Genomic DNA, 18,115 nt, shown 5'->3' on the forward strand with positions numbered 1-18,115 from the left:
CCTTAACCAAGAAGTGGGAGAAAAGCCCGGTTTTTAACAATCAGAGTGGGGACCTTATGGATATGTGTTGTGTTTGTCCCCTCTCATACCATCCCCACCTTTTGGAAGATTCATTGCAAAAAAGGATTTGGGGGGGGGGGTGTTGGTTGGTTAGTAAATCCTTCAGGAAATCCTGAATCTGCTCATGATCGGGCTCTAGGTGTTGCACTTCTATGGACTTGCATGTCAATGACAAGCATCAATGGAGCTCCTAATCCTATGACAGAGAATTTCTGGGGAATGGAGAAGATGGAAAGGTTAATTCATGGTTTGCAATATCCATGTTCCTTATTTTCTTGACACACTTTAAAAGAACTTGGTATAGTTTGTTTATTTACATAATTTATATGGTTTCTCAGCTCAAACAATGTGACTTTGGGTGGTGTATAAAAGAAAATTAAATCAGCAATACATGACAAGCATTTAGAAATTTTTCCTGAAGAAATAGTGGATCGTTGCCTATTAATGCTTTTTGATCTGAATTACTAACTAGTAATTACTAATTGAATTACTGACTATTTTATTGCCTATAAATTTCTTTTTCCTTTATGGTATTCCAAAGGATAAAATAAAACTAGGGATAAAAGCCTTATTAAATGAAATGTAGTATACACAAATGCAGACATACTAATTTTTATTGCACTTTTCCTGCTTCAGTTGGTCTCTTTTTTTTGATCAACATAAAAAAATATAAAGTATAATAATATTAACAAAGAGAGATTCAATCCTAAATAGAAAATAAAGTACCAGGCCACCAAAATAAATTCAGTATAAATAAGAGGGTAATAAACTTGCTGCTTCTTTTGGAAAAGATTTAGTCCCAAGGTTATTTGGTGTAGATTTCTTTTAAAAATGTAAATTTATTAGATATCTAGTCTTGTATAACAAAGGATCTTTCATGTTTCTTAGGGCAAAACAATTTTTACAACTATGGGGGGAGAACTTACATAGCAGCCAATAAAGTTGAAGCTCCCTGGTCCAAAAAGTTTGTCTTGGTTTGTTATTTTGCTTCTTTTAGATTCTCTCTTTGTTAGACTGCTGCATCAGCTATGATTTTGAGCAAAGGCCATATAGTAATAACAACCTAATATAAACTAAGAGCTATGCTTCCTAAAAGACTAGCAGATTCAGCCTTTCCTAACGAGGTAACCTAAAACTGTCTTGGATTACATTTTCTGCCTTTTTGTACCTTACTTATGTGGCCAGGTGCCAGAAGCTTTTTTATACTTCATTACAATCATTGCTATATCCAAACTAACATAGTTTATTTCTCTGAAAGGAGATTAATGTGACTGAGCAGAATTCTGTAGTTTAGTGAGTAAATCTTAATCTATTTAATAGGCAGCTAAATAAAATTTATAGAGTCATAAGAAATTCTCTTCATCTAATGTACCTCATACTCTACTGGCACAATCTTTGAACAGAACTAGTTCCTGAGGCCATCCTGACAGAAGATTTAATTAGTGGAACAACTTGCCTTCCGAAGTGGATGCTCCAACACTGGAGGTTTTTAAGAAGAGATTGGACAACAGTTTGAAACGATATAGGGTTACTTGCTTGAGCAGGGAGGTTGAACTAGAAGACCTCTAAAGTCCCTTCCAACTCTGGTATTGTGTTATTAATTTGCTTAGCAGGTGGCAAAATCTGGCTAAACTTGATTCTTCTAGTGTTTCTTAAAGATACATGGATTTTAACTCCCAGAATTATCCAGCCAGCAGGAGGAATGAAATCCACATATCTTCCGCACTGTTTCCAAGGTTGAGAAGGTCTGGATGGTTCTTGGATGAGACATTCCAAGTGCTATGAGGTAGACCAGGGAGGACCAACAACCACTTTTATAACATGCCAAGACAGACAGATGTATCTGTAAATCACTGGAACTCAAGCTGAAATCTTTTCTTTCCAATTGTTTATTTTAAAAAAATAAATAAATCATTGCACTTCATTTCTTGAACTTCATGGTTGAAACTATCTCTCTCCCTCCTGTGTGTCTATATAGTACACTCCTAGTAAAGAGTATAAAATGAGTATAAAAAGAGCCTTGGTAGCACAGTGGACTAAAGCACTGTTATTAACATCTGCCGCTTGCAATTACTGCAAGTTCAAATCTCACCAGGCTCAAGGTTGACTCAGCCTTCCATCCTTTCAAAGGTAGGTAAAATGAGGAGCCAGATTGTGGAAGCAATAAGATGACTTTGTATAAATATACAAAAGTATTAAGGCTATTGCTTAACGCATTGTAAGCCGCCCTGAGTCTCCGGAGAAGGGCGGCATATAAATTAAAGCAAAAAATAATAATAATCCTATGAACATTTTAACATTACTCTACAACCACCACCACCCCTGCAATGTAATGTTCGAGTAAGGAAATATAAGATCTGTAAACATTGCAGCTTTTGTACTTATTGGTCACAGCAGAGTCATCAACAAGGAAGAAGGGGGAAGCACCTGGCCTTACATTTAAGTTCAGCGTAATTAAGCCTTTTAGGCTAAAAATCAGAGCTGGCCACTGGTCAAAGGAGTTTTAATTGATGGAAACAAACAGTAATTTTAGTACCAAGCTCTCATCCTTTAATGGTCTTCAAAGAAGTTGAGGGAGCTGTTTATGTGACTGAATCGTCCAAAAGTTACTTCTAATTAAAGGAAATAGTTGTTTTCTAGATTTGATTTTTCTTGGTTATAACAGAGTCTTGAAGTTGCCAAAATAAACAGTTAATGCCCTCCTCAAACTTAATAAGCCCTATCAACCAGTTGGAGACTGCAGCCCTAACCATCATAAGCAGCCACACTGAATGGCAGACTTAAATATCCAGTTTGAGAGCAAATTTAAAAATCACTGGACGTTTGTGGTTGGCAACCAACTTCCAGTGAAGAGCAGGACATGAATACAATAGCATTCTCATGCCCTGTGCCTGTTTCACTCCCAGAGAAATCTAAACTTAGAAGAGGGGAATGGAGGAGGAAGGTTGACTTTTGATTTGGAAGACAACATTAGTGAATCAAATACTGTACTTATCATCATAATCTATGACAGTTTGATCGTACAGGCTAAATGAAAGCAATAGGAAAAGCTTCTGGCAAGATAGTAGCAGTCAACTCAACAAAAGCCACCCTACATCCTTTGCCTTGTATCTATTAAGGAGACCAGAATTAGAAAGGACTGGACAAATAATATGAGCTGCATATGCATAATATATTTAACCTGATTATAAAATTAATCCATTTTGGGGGTTTGCAAGAAGTACAGAATTATAAACTAACCAAACAAGCTGGGCTTGCATAATGTACCCCCAATTCTCTTGTTTGTTCCTCAGATAACTCCAATAAACTGCTTCTTTATAAAGTTTAGCGTAGAAATGTATTAATGATTTAAATTACATTAATTGCACAACATGGTCTTTGTAAAATCTCTTAAAATTAGACTAGACTAGACTAGAATTTTTTATTAGCCAAGTGTGATTGGACACACAAGGAATTTGTCTTGGTGCATATTCCCTCAGTGTACATAAAAGAAAAGATACATTCATCAAGAATCATAAGGTACCACACTTAATGATAGTCATAGGGTACAAATAAACAATCAAATCATATTAGGAAACAGTCAATATAAATCTTAAGGATACAAGCAACAAGTTACAGTCATACAGTCATATGTGGAAGGAGATGGGTGATGGGAACAATGAGAAGATGAATAGTAGTGCAGATTAGTAAATAGTTTGACAGTGTTGAGGGAATTATTTATTTAGCAAAGTGATGGCATTTAGGAAAAAACTGTTCTTGTGTGTAGTTGTTCTGGTGTGCAGTGCTCTATAGTGTCGTTTTGAGGGTAAGAGTTGAAAAAGTTTATGTCCAGGATGTGAGGGGTCTGTAAATATTTTCCCAGCCCTCTTTTTGACTTTTGCAGTATACAGGTCCTCAATGGAAGGCAGGTTGGTAGCAATTGTATTTTCTGCTGTTCTAATATTCTGTAAAAAAAATATTTTTTAAAAAAATATTTAAAAAAATATAAAAGTTTTTATTTAAAAAAAATTATGTAAAGAAAAATATTTTCTGTAAAACTTTTATACTGCTTTATCTAAATCTGCAGTAGGATAACAAAAAGATATGGTGTCCAAGAGTATAGTTTAAAGATTAATGGAATATGTTTTAAAATGCAACTTAGATTTGATTCCTAGTGGTTACCAATATATTATTTGGCAGCAATACTGGTTTCCTTTGCCTCCTCCTGGAATTTTTTTTTCAGCTTCCCAATCTAATCCACAGCCAGGGAATTAGTTGTCTCCCATCCGAGTACTACCCAAGTCTGCCTCTGCTTAGATTGGCCCAAATGATTTATATATTTATTTCTATTTATTTATAAAATTTCTACAACACCCATTTCAGCAAGTGACTCTGGGTGGTTTACAACGTCATGATAGTATTAATTCTGTGTGCCCAGAAGACACACAAGACGGGAACATTTGGCAATTTGATTTTAATATATCTCACTAATAGCAAAAGCCCACACCATTAATCAATGTGTTCATCTTGATTTAAATATAGTGTTGCAATAATTTGCTTCAATTTGGAAATAATATTATTTCTTTGATATGTAAAACATACCAAGTTTGATGTTTAAATTTGATGCTCAAACTGTATTTGGAAAAGAATCATGTCTCAGGGTCATTCCTTGCAATTCCTTGCCTTCAAAAGATTTCTATGGCACTATAGCCAGCCACATACACTGAGCTATATAGATCAATGATTTAAGGTGAGCAAGTTATTTAGCTTCGTGTATTCCTAAGGATAGCCTTGTAGATGGATACATTTATATCAATGTGACCAAACTTATTCTATTCACAGGAATATACACTCCAAAGAAATAAGAGGAAGGAAGAGAGAAACTGTATTTCCCACCTCCTATTTCTATTTTGTTTTCATAAACCTATAAATTCAACATTTCTCAACATGCGTAACTAGATCAGGTTAAAACTACCTAAGGTTTTCTCCACACTGTGGTACATTTGGTTAGTTTGCCTTACCTTAGTTTTATTTTTTGTGCCTTGCATGTTACATAAATCCAACTCTTTAATTTAAGGGATGGCTACCAGCTTTGAGCTTCAGAAATCTGGACAACAGGATGACAGCAAAGAAAGTTTTTGAACGCTAATCCAGCCCTGTTTTATTTGTCAATGTATTGTGTGAACCCAGAAAATGGATTAAGTTAGCAGTCTAGGTGAGTATGTTATATGTACAGTCATAGATGCAAATTCACACATACAAAAACCCATCTGGAATAAGAATGAATGAGCTAGGTAGGAGAAAGTATTGGAAAGTTCCTGTATATATGCCTTTCTCAGGTTTGGAAGCTGAGACACGTTGCTGTATCAGAGAAAATTGGTAATTCTGGCTCAGGTGGAAATAGAGGAAACACAAAGATTTTTCAGTATTATTATTATTATTATTATTATTATTATTATTATTATTATTATTATTATTATTATTATTATTATTATTATTATTATCATCCTATATTTTCTTCTGCCCATCTTTCTTAGTGATGATATCACCATTATCAACCTCTTGAAACAAGAGCATGTGTTGTTCTTTCTAACGAAGGGATGCCATAGGTGGTGAGCATCTGGGAATCGGTAACAGCCTCCTGGGACTCACGTTTATTAAAAGAGAGGCCAAAGTGCCCCTTAGCTCTTCATATCTGGAGGGCTTGCCAAGTTGCAAGATGGGGAGTGGGAAGGAAGGCAAGTACGCGGGGACAGTGTCGACCGGTGTCTATCACGGATCATAAGAAGAGCCTTGCCTTTTAAGAATAGAATAGAATTCTTTATTGGCCAAGTGAGATAGAATAGAATAGAATAGAATAGAATAGAATAGAATAGAATAGAATAGAATAGAATAGAATAGAATAGAATAGAATAGAATAGAATAGAATAGAATTCTTTATTGGCCAAGTGTGATTGAACACACAAGGAATTTGTCTTTGGTGCATATGTTCTCAGTGTACACAAAAAGAGAAGATACATTAGTCAAGAATCATAAGGTACAATACTTAAAGATAGTTATAGGGTACAAATAAGCAATCAGGAAACAATCAAAATCGATATAAATTGTAAGGATACAAGCAACAAAGTTACAGTCATACAGTCATAAGTGGGAGGAGATGAGTGATAGGAACGATGAGAAGACTAATAGTAATAGTAGCCTTAGTGAAAAGTTTGACAGCGTTGAGGGAATTATTTGTTTAGCAGAGTGATGGCGTTCCGGGGGGGGGGGGGCTGTTCTTGTGTCTAGTTGTCTATAGCGTCGTTTTATAGCGTCGTTTTGAGGGTAGAGACGGCCAGCACTCGGCGCTTGCTCAGAGGCACTGTTGTTTTGTGTGTGTGTTTTCTTACACCTATACTCGGAGCGAAGGGAAGGCGGCGGGCCGCCCGCTTGCTCTGCCCGCGCCTCTCTTTCGCCTTCCCGCGACCTCGCGTCTCACCCTCCGGCAAGAGGCGAGGGAGGGACGGAGGGCGCGCTCAAGGCGGGGCCGGCCACCTCCCAGACGGCACCGGAGGAAGCTCATAGAAGCTCATAAATAGAGCGAGGCCGCGGGAAAGGCGCTTGCTGGGGCGGCGGGGTGAGGCTGCGGGGGCCTCAGGGCGTGCGGTTGCGCGGTCGCGCGTAGAGGGGGTGGGGGGCGCCGGCTGGAGTCCCGCGTGCCTCGACGGCATGGCTTCGCTGCTGGGCTCCTTCGCGTGGGCGGAGAGGCTGGACTGCTCGGCTCTGGAGTTGTCCGACGGGGGCAGCGGGACCTCCGCCTCCGCGGTGCCCCGGACGGAGAAGGGAAACCCCGAAAGCCGCATCCGACGCCCCATGAACGCTTTCATGGTGTGGGCCAAAGACGAGAGGAAGCGCCTGGCCGTCCAGAACCCGGACCTGCACAACGCCGAGCTGAGCAAGATGCTGGGTGAGCTGAGAGCCCGCCCGAGTGAGCGGAGCGAGCGGGACTCGGGCGCCTTTTGCGCCCCTCCGGCTTTCCGAAGTCGCTCGCTGTGCCGTGCACCGCATGACCCCCGGCCGGGGTGTTTCGGTTGAGGGTTGGCCTGTGGGAAAACCAAATCACGGGTAGAACCAACCTTTCCGCATCCTCCGTGAGTTTGGGGAGCGGTGCGGCACCTACTACAATTCTTCTCCTTGAAGTTACTGGGTGAAATCTGCTGCATTTCGCTCTCCCGTTGGAATAAATGTGGGAAGAGATTTATTTAAGAGGGAAGAAATTGGATCTAGGATATTTAAACTTAAGAGCCCCATTAGCTGAAATTCTCTGACATTAATTATTTGTAGCTGAAAAAGTTCTGAAGCAGCGGCTCTTTAAAAGGCGGCCTTTGAAAACTTAGTTTTTCTGTTCATTTCTTCTTGAGGATGTGTTTAGCATCTACATTTAAAAGATGCTAACTTTTCTAAAATGTCATTGTTCGTATTATTGCTGACATTGGTATTAAGTATTTGAATTGCCATCGAATTCACTGGGCAAAATTAATTTGCTTTATGGAAAGCAAATCAGTGTTGCAATTACATCTGATGCGCAAATTTAAAAAACAAATTCTCAGTGTGTTCAGAATCACTTGGGATGAATTTTGAAAAGTTATCTAACATGGTAATAAAGTAAAGATAGTATGAGTTTTACAGGCAAACACAGGGAAATTTATTTTTCCTATTTAAAAAAAAAAAGATATGCTACATTGCAATCATTTTTATCCAGGAGTTTTAAGATATAATTTGATTATATGTGGGTTTTTTTTTTTTTTAAAAAATCTTAATCTTGATTTTTTTTTTTTTTGGATGGTTTATTTGCCACACTAAGAACACTTCTAATCTGGAAAAAAATTAATAAAACAAATAATGTGAATCTTTCAACTATATTCTTTTGAATCTTTGTGGAGTGCATCTCCAAGTATTTGTTCAAGAATTAGGCAGCATTTCTAAATATTTTTTTTAACCTTTCAAGCAGCATTTTCTGTAAAAAGACATCAAAATTGAAAGTGCAAAAATATTTTGATAAAAAAAAGGATAAAATTATTTTTCAAAACCAACACAAAGTTATCAAATATAACTTTCTAACCACAAAGCAATTCAGTAACATCCTGGAATTGATTTAAATTTAGGGAGCAGGGATTTTTATCATTATGTTGTACTCCTATTTCAGTTTTAACACCTAGCTATAATGCATTCTAAACTACAACCTCATGCCCATTTACCAAGAAATAAATCTCACTAAATTCAGTAGGTCATCTTTCTGATCAGGCTTTTATAGGACTGTATCACAATGGTGAAATCCACTAGGATGCTAAATAGGAATAAACCTCCTTGAATTTACCAAGATGTTATCTGCAGTAGGGATTGTAGCAATAGAGAGCTGTATCTCCTGGCATTTCTAAAAGCTGCTTGGCTCATTCAAACACTTTTCATCCTTTTAAATGGAGATTTTACAGCAATTTCCAAAGGGACATCACTATCTTAGGTTTATGCTACCTGAGTTTAACCATCTTCCCTTGGAAAAAAAACCTGATTGATACTAACAGGATTTCTTTTCCAGTTAGTATGTATAGGTTTGCGCAATGTGATGTGATGGTATGAATGCTTGAGGGACTTCTAAATTTTTAAACATTTTTTTATTGCAAAACATTCTAAAGATTATTTCTCAGTGTTAAGTGAGATACATTTCCTCCCCAGTGTAAGGAAGGTTAATTTTATCACATATCTATCTTTGTATATGTCATTTTTCTCTCTATGTGAAAAAGTCTTTCCTCTGGAGAGATAGGCGTTCAGTTCCTGTACAACTTTAGTTGCATAGTTTTGCCTTTTTTGTTGTTGACACATTTTTTTCAAGGCAATAACCTAGAGATGTAAACAGCACAGCATTGCAAAAGTGGTCGCACTAGACATCTGCAAAAAGGATCACTCTGTTGTTGTAGGTTTTGGTGCCATTCCAGAAGTCGCCCAGAGTCCCCTTATGGTGAGAAGGGCGGCAAATAGATTTAATAAATAACAAATAAATTCCTAATATTTCCCAAAGTAAAATTTGTGTTTTATTCCTCACAACTGCTGAATATCATAAATGTTCATATAGCAGTGTGACCCCAGTACTTTTCTTTGTAATCATTGACTATTCCATTTGTATTAGAGTACAGTACAGCGTTACAAAGCTTTAATTCAATATGTGGTATTTTATAATTAATATCATTGAATCGCATATTCACATAGTGACCTATTTCTTACTGGAGTTCTTGAACTTTGCTGCGGGTCTCATCCTCCTAAAAAAAATGGTCATGGATTAAAAATTCGTGTTCCACATATGATGACGTTCAGGTTATTCCTTTTGTAGAATATAGCAAAGTCTACCTCTAAAGGAAATAACTTCAATAATGTCATAAAATGCTGAGGTTTTTTTCCAGCTAAAATAAATAAGTTATAGCCAGAGATACTGCACTGAGGATAAATGATACATACCAGTCTTATCTGCATAAATTACCTAATTTGCATCCTTGAGCAGCAGATTCAAGATGAGTTAACTGTGTTAATATATAATAGCGAAGAAAAGATAACGTTTTTAGGTTTGTTTGTTTTTTAACTTTTTTCCTGATGCTTTTTTTGTCTCCCCAGGACAGGAGTAATTGTGTATTGTTGCTTTTGTTACATGAGTGGCTAAGACTTATTATATTTTGAATTGGTCAACAAAATGTGAAACTTAATTTTGCATGAGTGCTCTCCAAACTGGTATTTGAAATATAATTTCATGAGATGTTGAAAATCTCACATGTAAAGTTAGTTTAATTTTTCTAAGTTCAAATTGTATACTGCCTCTTATCTTGAAGGAAGCATTTAAGAATATAGATGGACTTAAGCAACAAATACTATCATTCAGTGTTAAGAGAGGGAAAAGCCTCTTTGTGGTTTTACATGCCACAAGTACATTAACGGTACAATCTTGTACATTCCCACTCAGAAACAAACCTTGTTTTATTTAGCTGGGCATTTCCCCAAATGAATGTTAATGAAACTTCAGTCTAACATATTAGAAACAAAAAAGCTGTTGGTTTCCAAAGCAGAGATGTACGTTTTTTCCCTTGCAAATTAAATTGGCTTTTATTGGCAAATTAACATACATTCTGTTGGTGTTCCATGTTGACTTGTGGGAAGAGGGAACAATTCAGATTCAAGATTGACAACCCCATTACATTTTTGTTATCGCAAAGTATTTATGTTATTATTTTAACCTTCAATTTTATAAAAGCATCGTAGGGAAGCCTTGGAAATGAAACTCCTGATTAATTTTTGATAATATATACACTTTCCCACCACAGCTTTTTTGATATAACTTTTATATAATACTAAAAAAATTTCATTTTAAAGTTTTGTTGCATATATTTAGCTCATAATTCCTTTGCTTTGAAGGGCTTTGCCTAACACGCTAAACATACTTGGTTGCTAGGAATATCTATCATTTAAATGTGAACTACATTTTCAAAGTTAAATTTTGTTTTGTAAACAAAAACATATGAAAAATTCCCAAATTTATATTGGGACTTGGTGTTACTTTTTAACTCACTGGAAACAAAAATTTCCTCATATTTCATGAAGATTATTACATGCTAGTAGGATTCCAGTGTTTATTTTCAATATTTTACTTTTCATACAATTATTCCGTCCTCAAGTAAAGATAAAGAATTATATTAACTTGCTACTTCTCTCATAAAAGATTTCAAATGTTGCCCAAAAATTGTATTGTCTTACTTTATATTTTAAAGTTTACAAGAAATATCCCATCCTCTTTTCCTCAAGCTTCAGGCCCTTCAGATATGTGGGGACTCCCCATAATTCTTAGCTAAGGCAGTGGAGGCGGGATAATTCTTTGTGTTGAAGTTCACACATCAGGGAAGTTGTCTAGATTTGGGAAAACTGGCCCAATGCAGCCAACTGACGGGCAGCTTCTGTGCATAGAAGATTAAAAAGACATCCAGTTTGTTGTTGACTAAAAAAATTCTTTAGCCTTAAATTTGGTGACGGCCGGTAGTTTAGATGGCTTTTTAAAAAAGGGATAGATTGTTATGGTGGGATAGGCGTTTTCAGGGCTGTTGCTGTTAATACTCAAATAGAAGATCCATGTTTAGAAGCAAGATACATGCATATTCTGCGTGGTGAGGGTATCCTGCACAGTGCTCTTTTATTTTGTGTTCTGGTTTCCCTGAAACATTAGATTAGCCAATGCGGAACATAAGTCTTGAGACTTTTTTGAAGTCCAGTAAGGTTTTCATATGCTTTCAGAATCCCATGAGCTGGTATTTTTGTTACCATTTATGCCACAAATTTCATAAGCAGGATGTACAATCTTTGCTTTATTTCTGCAACATTCCAGTGAAATAGGATTGCTGTCTTGTAACCACAAGAAATAAAACTGCCCATGGCTGATACTTCATTCTTTAAATAGGAAATGACAATCTGTAGCCTGCTGGATCCCATACAGCCCTTTCTGATCGTAACTTCAGAAAACAATGTTTTCCCCACACAAGCTAGAAAACAGAGTAAAACTATCATAACTAAAGTAAGTTTTTCATGGCTGTAAAATTATTTGGGGTTATCTTTTTTAAGTGAGTAGATTTGCTTACTCTTGTGGTTCACAAATAACTTACCTATGCTATAGTGTTTAAAAATATGAATTAGATACAAAAATCAACCAGGACAGTAAAAACTGAGCAGAATAACTAAAAATAAATAAATCCAACAAGTAAGGTTTGTAAAATTTAAAAGTCTAGGATTTAAAGGACAAGCTAGTGCTAGACAGGGTAATTATGTCTGTTGCTAAATGTGTTGTCTTGAACATTTCTAATTTAAGAGCTGCTGTTCTGTAAACTGCTCATTTATTTTGGTAAGGACCAAAGGATCTCTGGCATTGATTTTATTCTTTGGGCAATCTTACGTGAAATTAACCTGGAGTCTTGGATCAAGGAAGACCATTACTTTTACCACCTGATTTTGTTTAGGGGAAAATCACTGGCTCACCAGGAAACATTGGAACAGTGTCTCACTTGTTCCAATACTTTCCACGTGTTTTGCAAGATAAATGGCAAATGCAAAGTGGTGTGCACCACTTTTTCTGTCTCAAGGGATGAAGAAAGTGAGCCTGTATGAAAACACATGAGGAAATAAGAGCAAGGCTCAATTTGGTATGATGCGGTGGAGAGTTCTTTTATGTAAAGGTCCATTTCCTGTATTTTTTATTTACTTAAATTTATTAGCCACCCAACTCCAAAAGAGCCTGCGTTAATTTTACAAAGGGAACAATTCTCCCACCATTCCCTGGAAGTCAAAATATTAGCATTTGCTATATGTATGGTGTTTTGCAGAACAACAAAATATGTTGGTTTTGTGATTGAATACATGTTCCTATGTCTGAAATGAAGAGGTGTAGTGGACAGCAGCAAATAAATGTCAGTTTAATTCACCAATGGATGGGTTGGGGCTTAATTCATCCTTCCCAATATAAAAGGAAACTTCTCTTTTTCCTTACAGGCAAGTCTTGGAAGTCTTTAACCCCGTCCCAGAAAAGACCTTATGTTGAAGAGGCGGAAAGGCTGAGGGTTCAACACATGCAAGACTACCCCAACTACAAATACCGTCCCAGAAGAAAGAAGCAGGTCAAGCGGATCTGCAAGCGGGTGGAGCCAGGTTTCCTGCTGGGTAGCCTCTCCAGGGACCAAGACCACATGCCTGATAAGAGGGTGTGCAGCCGAGCAGTGGGTGAGAAAGATGAATACTCAACCGCCTCAGTAATGCCAAACCTCAGGAGATACCAGGAGGTCCAGAGCAGTAACACAGGTACTCCGATGGACAGGTATCCATATGGGCTGCCTACTCCTCCTGAGATGTCACCCTTGGATGTGATAGATCCTGAGCAGAGTTTCTTCTCCTCCCCTTGTCCTGAAGACCCTCGCCGTCCCCGTATGTCTGGAGACACCTACTCCCTAGAATATGCCACCAGCCCTCTCCAGTGCAACCACTCTCTGGGTCACATGCCAGTCTCTCAATCAACCTCCACGATGCACTCTGCTTCCTCCAGTTGCCCAGCACCTCCCACAGGAAATTATTACTCTCCAGCTTTTCCTCCTAATCTCCAAGTCCCCAGCCTCCACAACCATCTTGGCCAGCTCTCACCTCCCCCGGAGCATCAGAACTTTGATAGCCTAGATCAATTGAGCCAAGCCGACCTTCTAGAGGAGATGGACCGCAATGAGTTTGATCAGTATCTCAGTGTCCCTGGACATCCAGAGCCTAGTGGGCTCACCATCAACGGACATGTCCAGGTCTCTCAGACAGCAAGCAGCTCATCAGAAACCAGCCTAATTTCTGTCCTTGCAGATGCAACAGCTACATATTACAATAATTACAGCATTTCTTAGATCAGAGAATGAGATTTGTCCAATGGACCAGTTTGCTGGACAGAGGGTTTCCTTTTATCCGGGTTTCCCACTCTGAACTGAAATAACTTTGGGGTTCACTTTCTAGATAATTACTCCACTATTGAGCCTCTGTCTTCAGAAGTGTTTTTGTATCCCAATTAAAAGGATACATCTTCAGTGATGCATCAAGGCACCTTAGTATATTGACTTAGATTAAAGAATCCTTGTTCTTTCATCAAACTGAGGGGCCCAGACAGAGCTGGTATAGCATAATAATACTTACAAAACTGGTCTACCTACAGAGGAATGACATCAGGAAATATACATGACCACTTATGAAGTTTTTCAACCAAAGATGCCCTTGAATGCATTCCCTAGAGAAACCATTGCTAAGCAGACTCAGATGTTTAGCTGTGTGTGTGTACACATTCAATTTGTTATGCAGGATGTCTTCTGAAGTGTTTTGCTCTTTGCACAATTCCCATTTGTTTCCATGGGCTGGCCTGGGAGATTTTTCCCTGCCAAAGCTGAAACAGAATATGTAACAATGTCAAAAGTGCTATCATAGAGGCATCATTATCCTTGTGGATTGGGCCACATAATATCTCCTCTTCCTGTTGTCTCTAGCCAAAGAAATTTGTATCTTAAAATCAGTAAAATATGCCCTAATAAGGGTAGTCAAATGAATATATAGCTCTTTAAAAGAGTCCCTCCCCTATCAACTCCTACAACTTCAAAATTCTACAAGGGCCTCATGCTGCAAACCACCTAGGTCCTATCGTCTCTTTCAGTTTGGCACATGTTGACCAACTGAGATTTGGCTCTAGCAGTAGGGCAAAATGGGGCAAAACAAGGTGGGATGTCATCCTAATCAGTGGTAAATGGGGCTATATAATCTCATCACAAAATATTGGTCAGAGGAATTGCATGTGGCTTTGAACAACACTTTGCTAATTCTCATTGTAGTGTCTTAAAACACCCTGTATTTACAGTATTGCAATTTTTAGGAAGGGTCTAGCAGTCACAATGTATGTTAGTTTTCTGTCCTTTGAAAAGAAAAAAGCAGCCACAATTTGGCTGTTGCCCTTTGCTTCTTTCAGGGTCTTCTCTTTTCTCCTTGCCTGTGGAAGTGGTGTTGTACGTTGGGAACAACCAAGAGAGAAGCATCAGGTGCAAATATGAGCATTTGAGAATGCATTTCAAGTGTCAAAATAAGTGAAGTTCACCTCAATAAAATTTTAATTTTAGTGAGAAGCGTACAAATCATTTCAAGATCAGAACTGAACATTTCAGGGTGAGGATGGTTCACTTGTTTTATATACCTTTAATTCTAATCTAAATGGATCAGGGGAATTTGGAGTGAGGAAAAATAGGAGTCAGGCATCTTCCATAACAAGCTGCTTTCCAGATAAGTTAGCTGACAGCCATCATCACCCAAGCTAGTTACATATAAGGGCTAATAGCACATTTGCTATTGTGCTTTGGACTCCCTATGATCTAAACTGTCAACAAAGAATGTCAAAGAGATAGGTAACCTAGATTAGGATAATTATTAGAAATGCCTTTCTTAATACCCCTGCTTACATCTACTTCATCCCCTCCCAGAAGCTGCTTTTGAGTTTAATAGTCAATGTAGAGTATTCTTTTCTGGGAGGTTTTTTTTTTTTTTATGTGTGTGTGTGTGTGCTTCTTATAAACCTATGAACAATCTATAATTTAGGAAAAACTGATTCCCTTCTCATCCCCTAATGGTTATTTTATAAATGGTGAGAGATATACACTGTGGAAGGTATTATTGATCCCAAGATTTATTTTTGGCTTCAGAGAAGTATAACAGCCTGTACAGTATTTCTAAAAATGCAGTTATTTTAAGTAACCTATCTTGATGACATGGTATCTTTAAATGCATGTGGGAAAACACTATCCCTTAACACTACTTTTCTATGTGATGGCTTCCAAGGTACTTGACTTCTGGGAGATGTTGCCTTATGAATGTATATTTGATATACATCCTTTGCCAAAGGCAGTAACATATCTGCTTCCTTTTATATTTAAACATACTTAGAATTCCCTTTTAAACCTGCTAAATTCTTCCGTGTCAAAATTAATGAACAAGTCTTTTTCCATTAAAAAAAGGGTTCTTACTAAAGCAGCCCATCCTCATCCAAAGTATTTCTAAGACAAATTAAAATCAATTTCAGCCCTTGCATTCTGTTTTTCATTTAATCCAAATAATATGTTTTTGAACTGTGAGGCGCCCAGAGTCATTTTTGCTGAGATATGAGGCTATAGAAATAAAATAAATAAATAATCCAAAATGCCTTGCTTCTGCATGATATACCCAGTGAAGAGTGCAAAGTGAAGCTTCAATAAGATCATAAACACAGTTGGGTTTCTTTAGTGACAGTAGTTGCTTAACAATCAAATTGCTGCTCCCTGTTTTGATAACTAAATGAAAACTACCTATATTCAATTGAAGATTTTCCTGTAATTTAGGATTATTGTTTTAAATCTTATAACTCCTTGATGTACTTGAAAAACATTTTCCCGTGTGCTCAGATATCTGCTTCCTCCATTTTTTTTTGCCCTTTTGGCCAGTATTGATTAAATTGTTACATGACAAATAGTTGTCTGATCTGCTGTGCTAGGCTCTGGTCCTGCTTGGCAAACTGCAGACTAGTGCCCGTTGCTGCACATTCTGGATTTGTCAAAAAACAACAACAACAAAAATATCAGGTTTCTTGCTCTTCTCTGGAGCTCAGTTCTCTAGCAGGAAACCCAGACTCATTAGCAAGAAGTTCATTTGAGTGATGGCTGTTTCAGCCAATTCCTGCTTGTAAAGTGAGCCTGCATATACCTTATATTCCTCATAGTGTGCTTTAAGCTGTCTATATCAGGGATTCAGTGAAAATTCAAATGGATCATTCATTTACGTCTCTAAGAGAAACTCCATATAAAGTGTATAGATTTTGTATAGTAAATCCATATATTTTGCCATTTTGGAAAATGGATTGTACTTAGTGATCCAGTAACTGTTTCCATTGTTGCAATCTCATTGACCTTAATAGGATTATGCTAAAATGTAAATGTCTATCTATTAAAACTTGGGCAGATGACTTGTCAATGATTACGCTATCTAATGTGGCAAATTGGAATGAATGCTGTACTACTGAAATAAAATGTACCTACCATCAGTTTGGTAGGTAAATAATTATGACAGAAAGATTTTGGTGATTAATCTCAAAGACTGTCTATAGTTATTCAGTGTGAAAGGGAAAGATTGTAGATTGTTCATAGGCTTTTTTACAAGGAGCCAACCTGAGGACATTCTTAAACTCCAATTAAGTCTTGAAGCACCAGAATTGTTATATGAACTTAATTTAGAATAGAATAAAATAGAATAGAATAGAATAGAATAGAATAGAATAGAATAGAATAGAATAGAATAGAATAGAATAGAATAGAATAGAATAATAACAGAGTTGGAAGGGACCTTGGATGTCTTCTAGTCCAACCCCCTGCTTAGGCTGGAAACCTTACACCACTTCAGACAAATGGTTATCCAACATCATCTTAAAAACTTCCAGTGATGGAGCATTCACAACTTCTGGAGGCAAGTTGTTCCATTGATTAATTGTTCTAATTGTCAGGAAATTTCTCCTTAGTTCTAAGTTGCTTCTCTCCTTGATTAGTTTCCACCCATTGCTTCTTGTCCTACCCTCAGGTGCTTTGGAGAATAGCTTGACTCCCTCTTCTTTGTGGCAGCCCCTGAGATATTGGAACACTGCTATTATGTCACCCTTAGTCCTTCTTTTCATCAAACTAGACATACCCAGTTCCTGCAATTCATTTAACACCAAGGCCTCTCCCATCTTCTCATTTTTAAAAAACTTTGTTCTCCCACTTCTATCAGCCAACTTCATCTTCACAACTGGCAAAAGATCTGGGGAGAGTTTTGTTGAAAAGGGTTTTGTATTAGTAATGCTCCATTTTCATCAAATCATTCTTGAGGGAAAAAAAATATACCTTTGCATTTAAAAGTAAAAATTATCCTCTTTTCTGTGTCTTATTTTGCCTGGAATGGCACTGTATACATGTATGTTTTAGAGATTATCCCCTTCCTCACCATGCATTTTTATTGGTAGAACTTCCTTACATTGATGGAAATCGACTGCTTCTGTGTTAATCAGTTATTTAACAGTTTAATGGTAATGTAGTGATTAATTAGCTAGTTTATATAATTCTGCTTTTCTAATTTTGTTCCTCAAATGTGTGGTTTAATCTACAAATAATTTTTTATATATATTAAAGAATAAATGAATTAAACATGAGTTGTTAAGATAATTATTTTGTGTGTTACTCTGTGCTCTTGATAATTTCAACTAATATATTTAAATAATTCTATGTAAAGGTAGTTAATCTGTTTATATACAGTACATGGAGGCAGTAGTATAAGGGAGGAACTCCATCTATGATAATTTCTTTAGTATTTTCATCCAGATTTCAATATCTTTTATTAAAACTAATTTCTTTGATAACATAATCAAAGTTTCATAATCTGCAATTGATGTAAACTTTATAAAGGATAACTCCAATGAATCTGGTGCCAGGTACAAGATATACAACACCTAGAATTTCAG

The 18,115-nt window shown here is 37.1% G+C and overlaps 1 protein-coding gene across 1 annotated transcript; it reads left to right on the top strand.

The window, feature by feature from the left end:
- The first annotated feature begins 6,643 nt into the window (after positions 1-6,643).
- SOX7 (SRY-box transcription factor 7) lies at positions 6,644-17,801 on the top strand. Its single transcript, XM_034421309.3, has 2 exons — positions 6,644-6,985; positions 12,589-17,801. Exons 1-2 carry the CDS (start codon positions 6,748-6,750, stop codon positions 13,473-13,475), a joined length of 1,125 nt encoding a protein of 374 aa, XP_034277200.1. The 5' UTR covers positions 6,644-6,747; the 3' UTR covers positions 13,476-17,801.
- Positions 17,802-18,115: the final 314 nt, after the last annotated feature.

This window comes from Pantherophis guttatus, chromosome 1 (assembly GCF_059756535.1).
Source record: "Pantherophis guttatus breed Tessera chromosome 1, ASM5975653v1, whole genome shotgun sequence".
Classification (NCBI taxonomy): domain Eukaryota; kingdom Metazoa; phylum Chordata; class Lepidosauria; order Squamata; family Colubridae; genus Pantherophis; species Pantherophis guttatus.

What these genes read in the sequence shown, in the direction of transcription:
- SOX7 (XM_034421309.3), top strand. Translation starts at nt 6,748, where the DNA reads ATGGCTTCGCTGCTGGGCTCCTTCGCGTGGGCGGAGAGGCTGGACTGC. An exon ending in CGAGCTGAGCAAGATGCTGG is followed by an intron (nt 6,986 to 12,588) that starts GTGAGCTGAGAG and finishes TTTTCCTTACAG; the next exon opens with GCAAGTCTTGGAAGTCTTTA.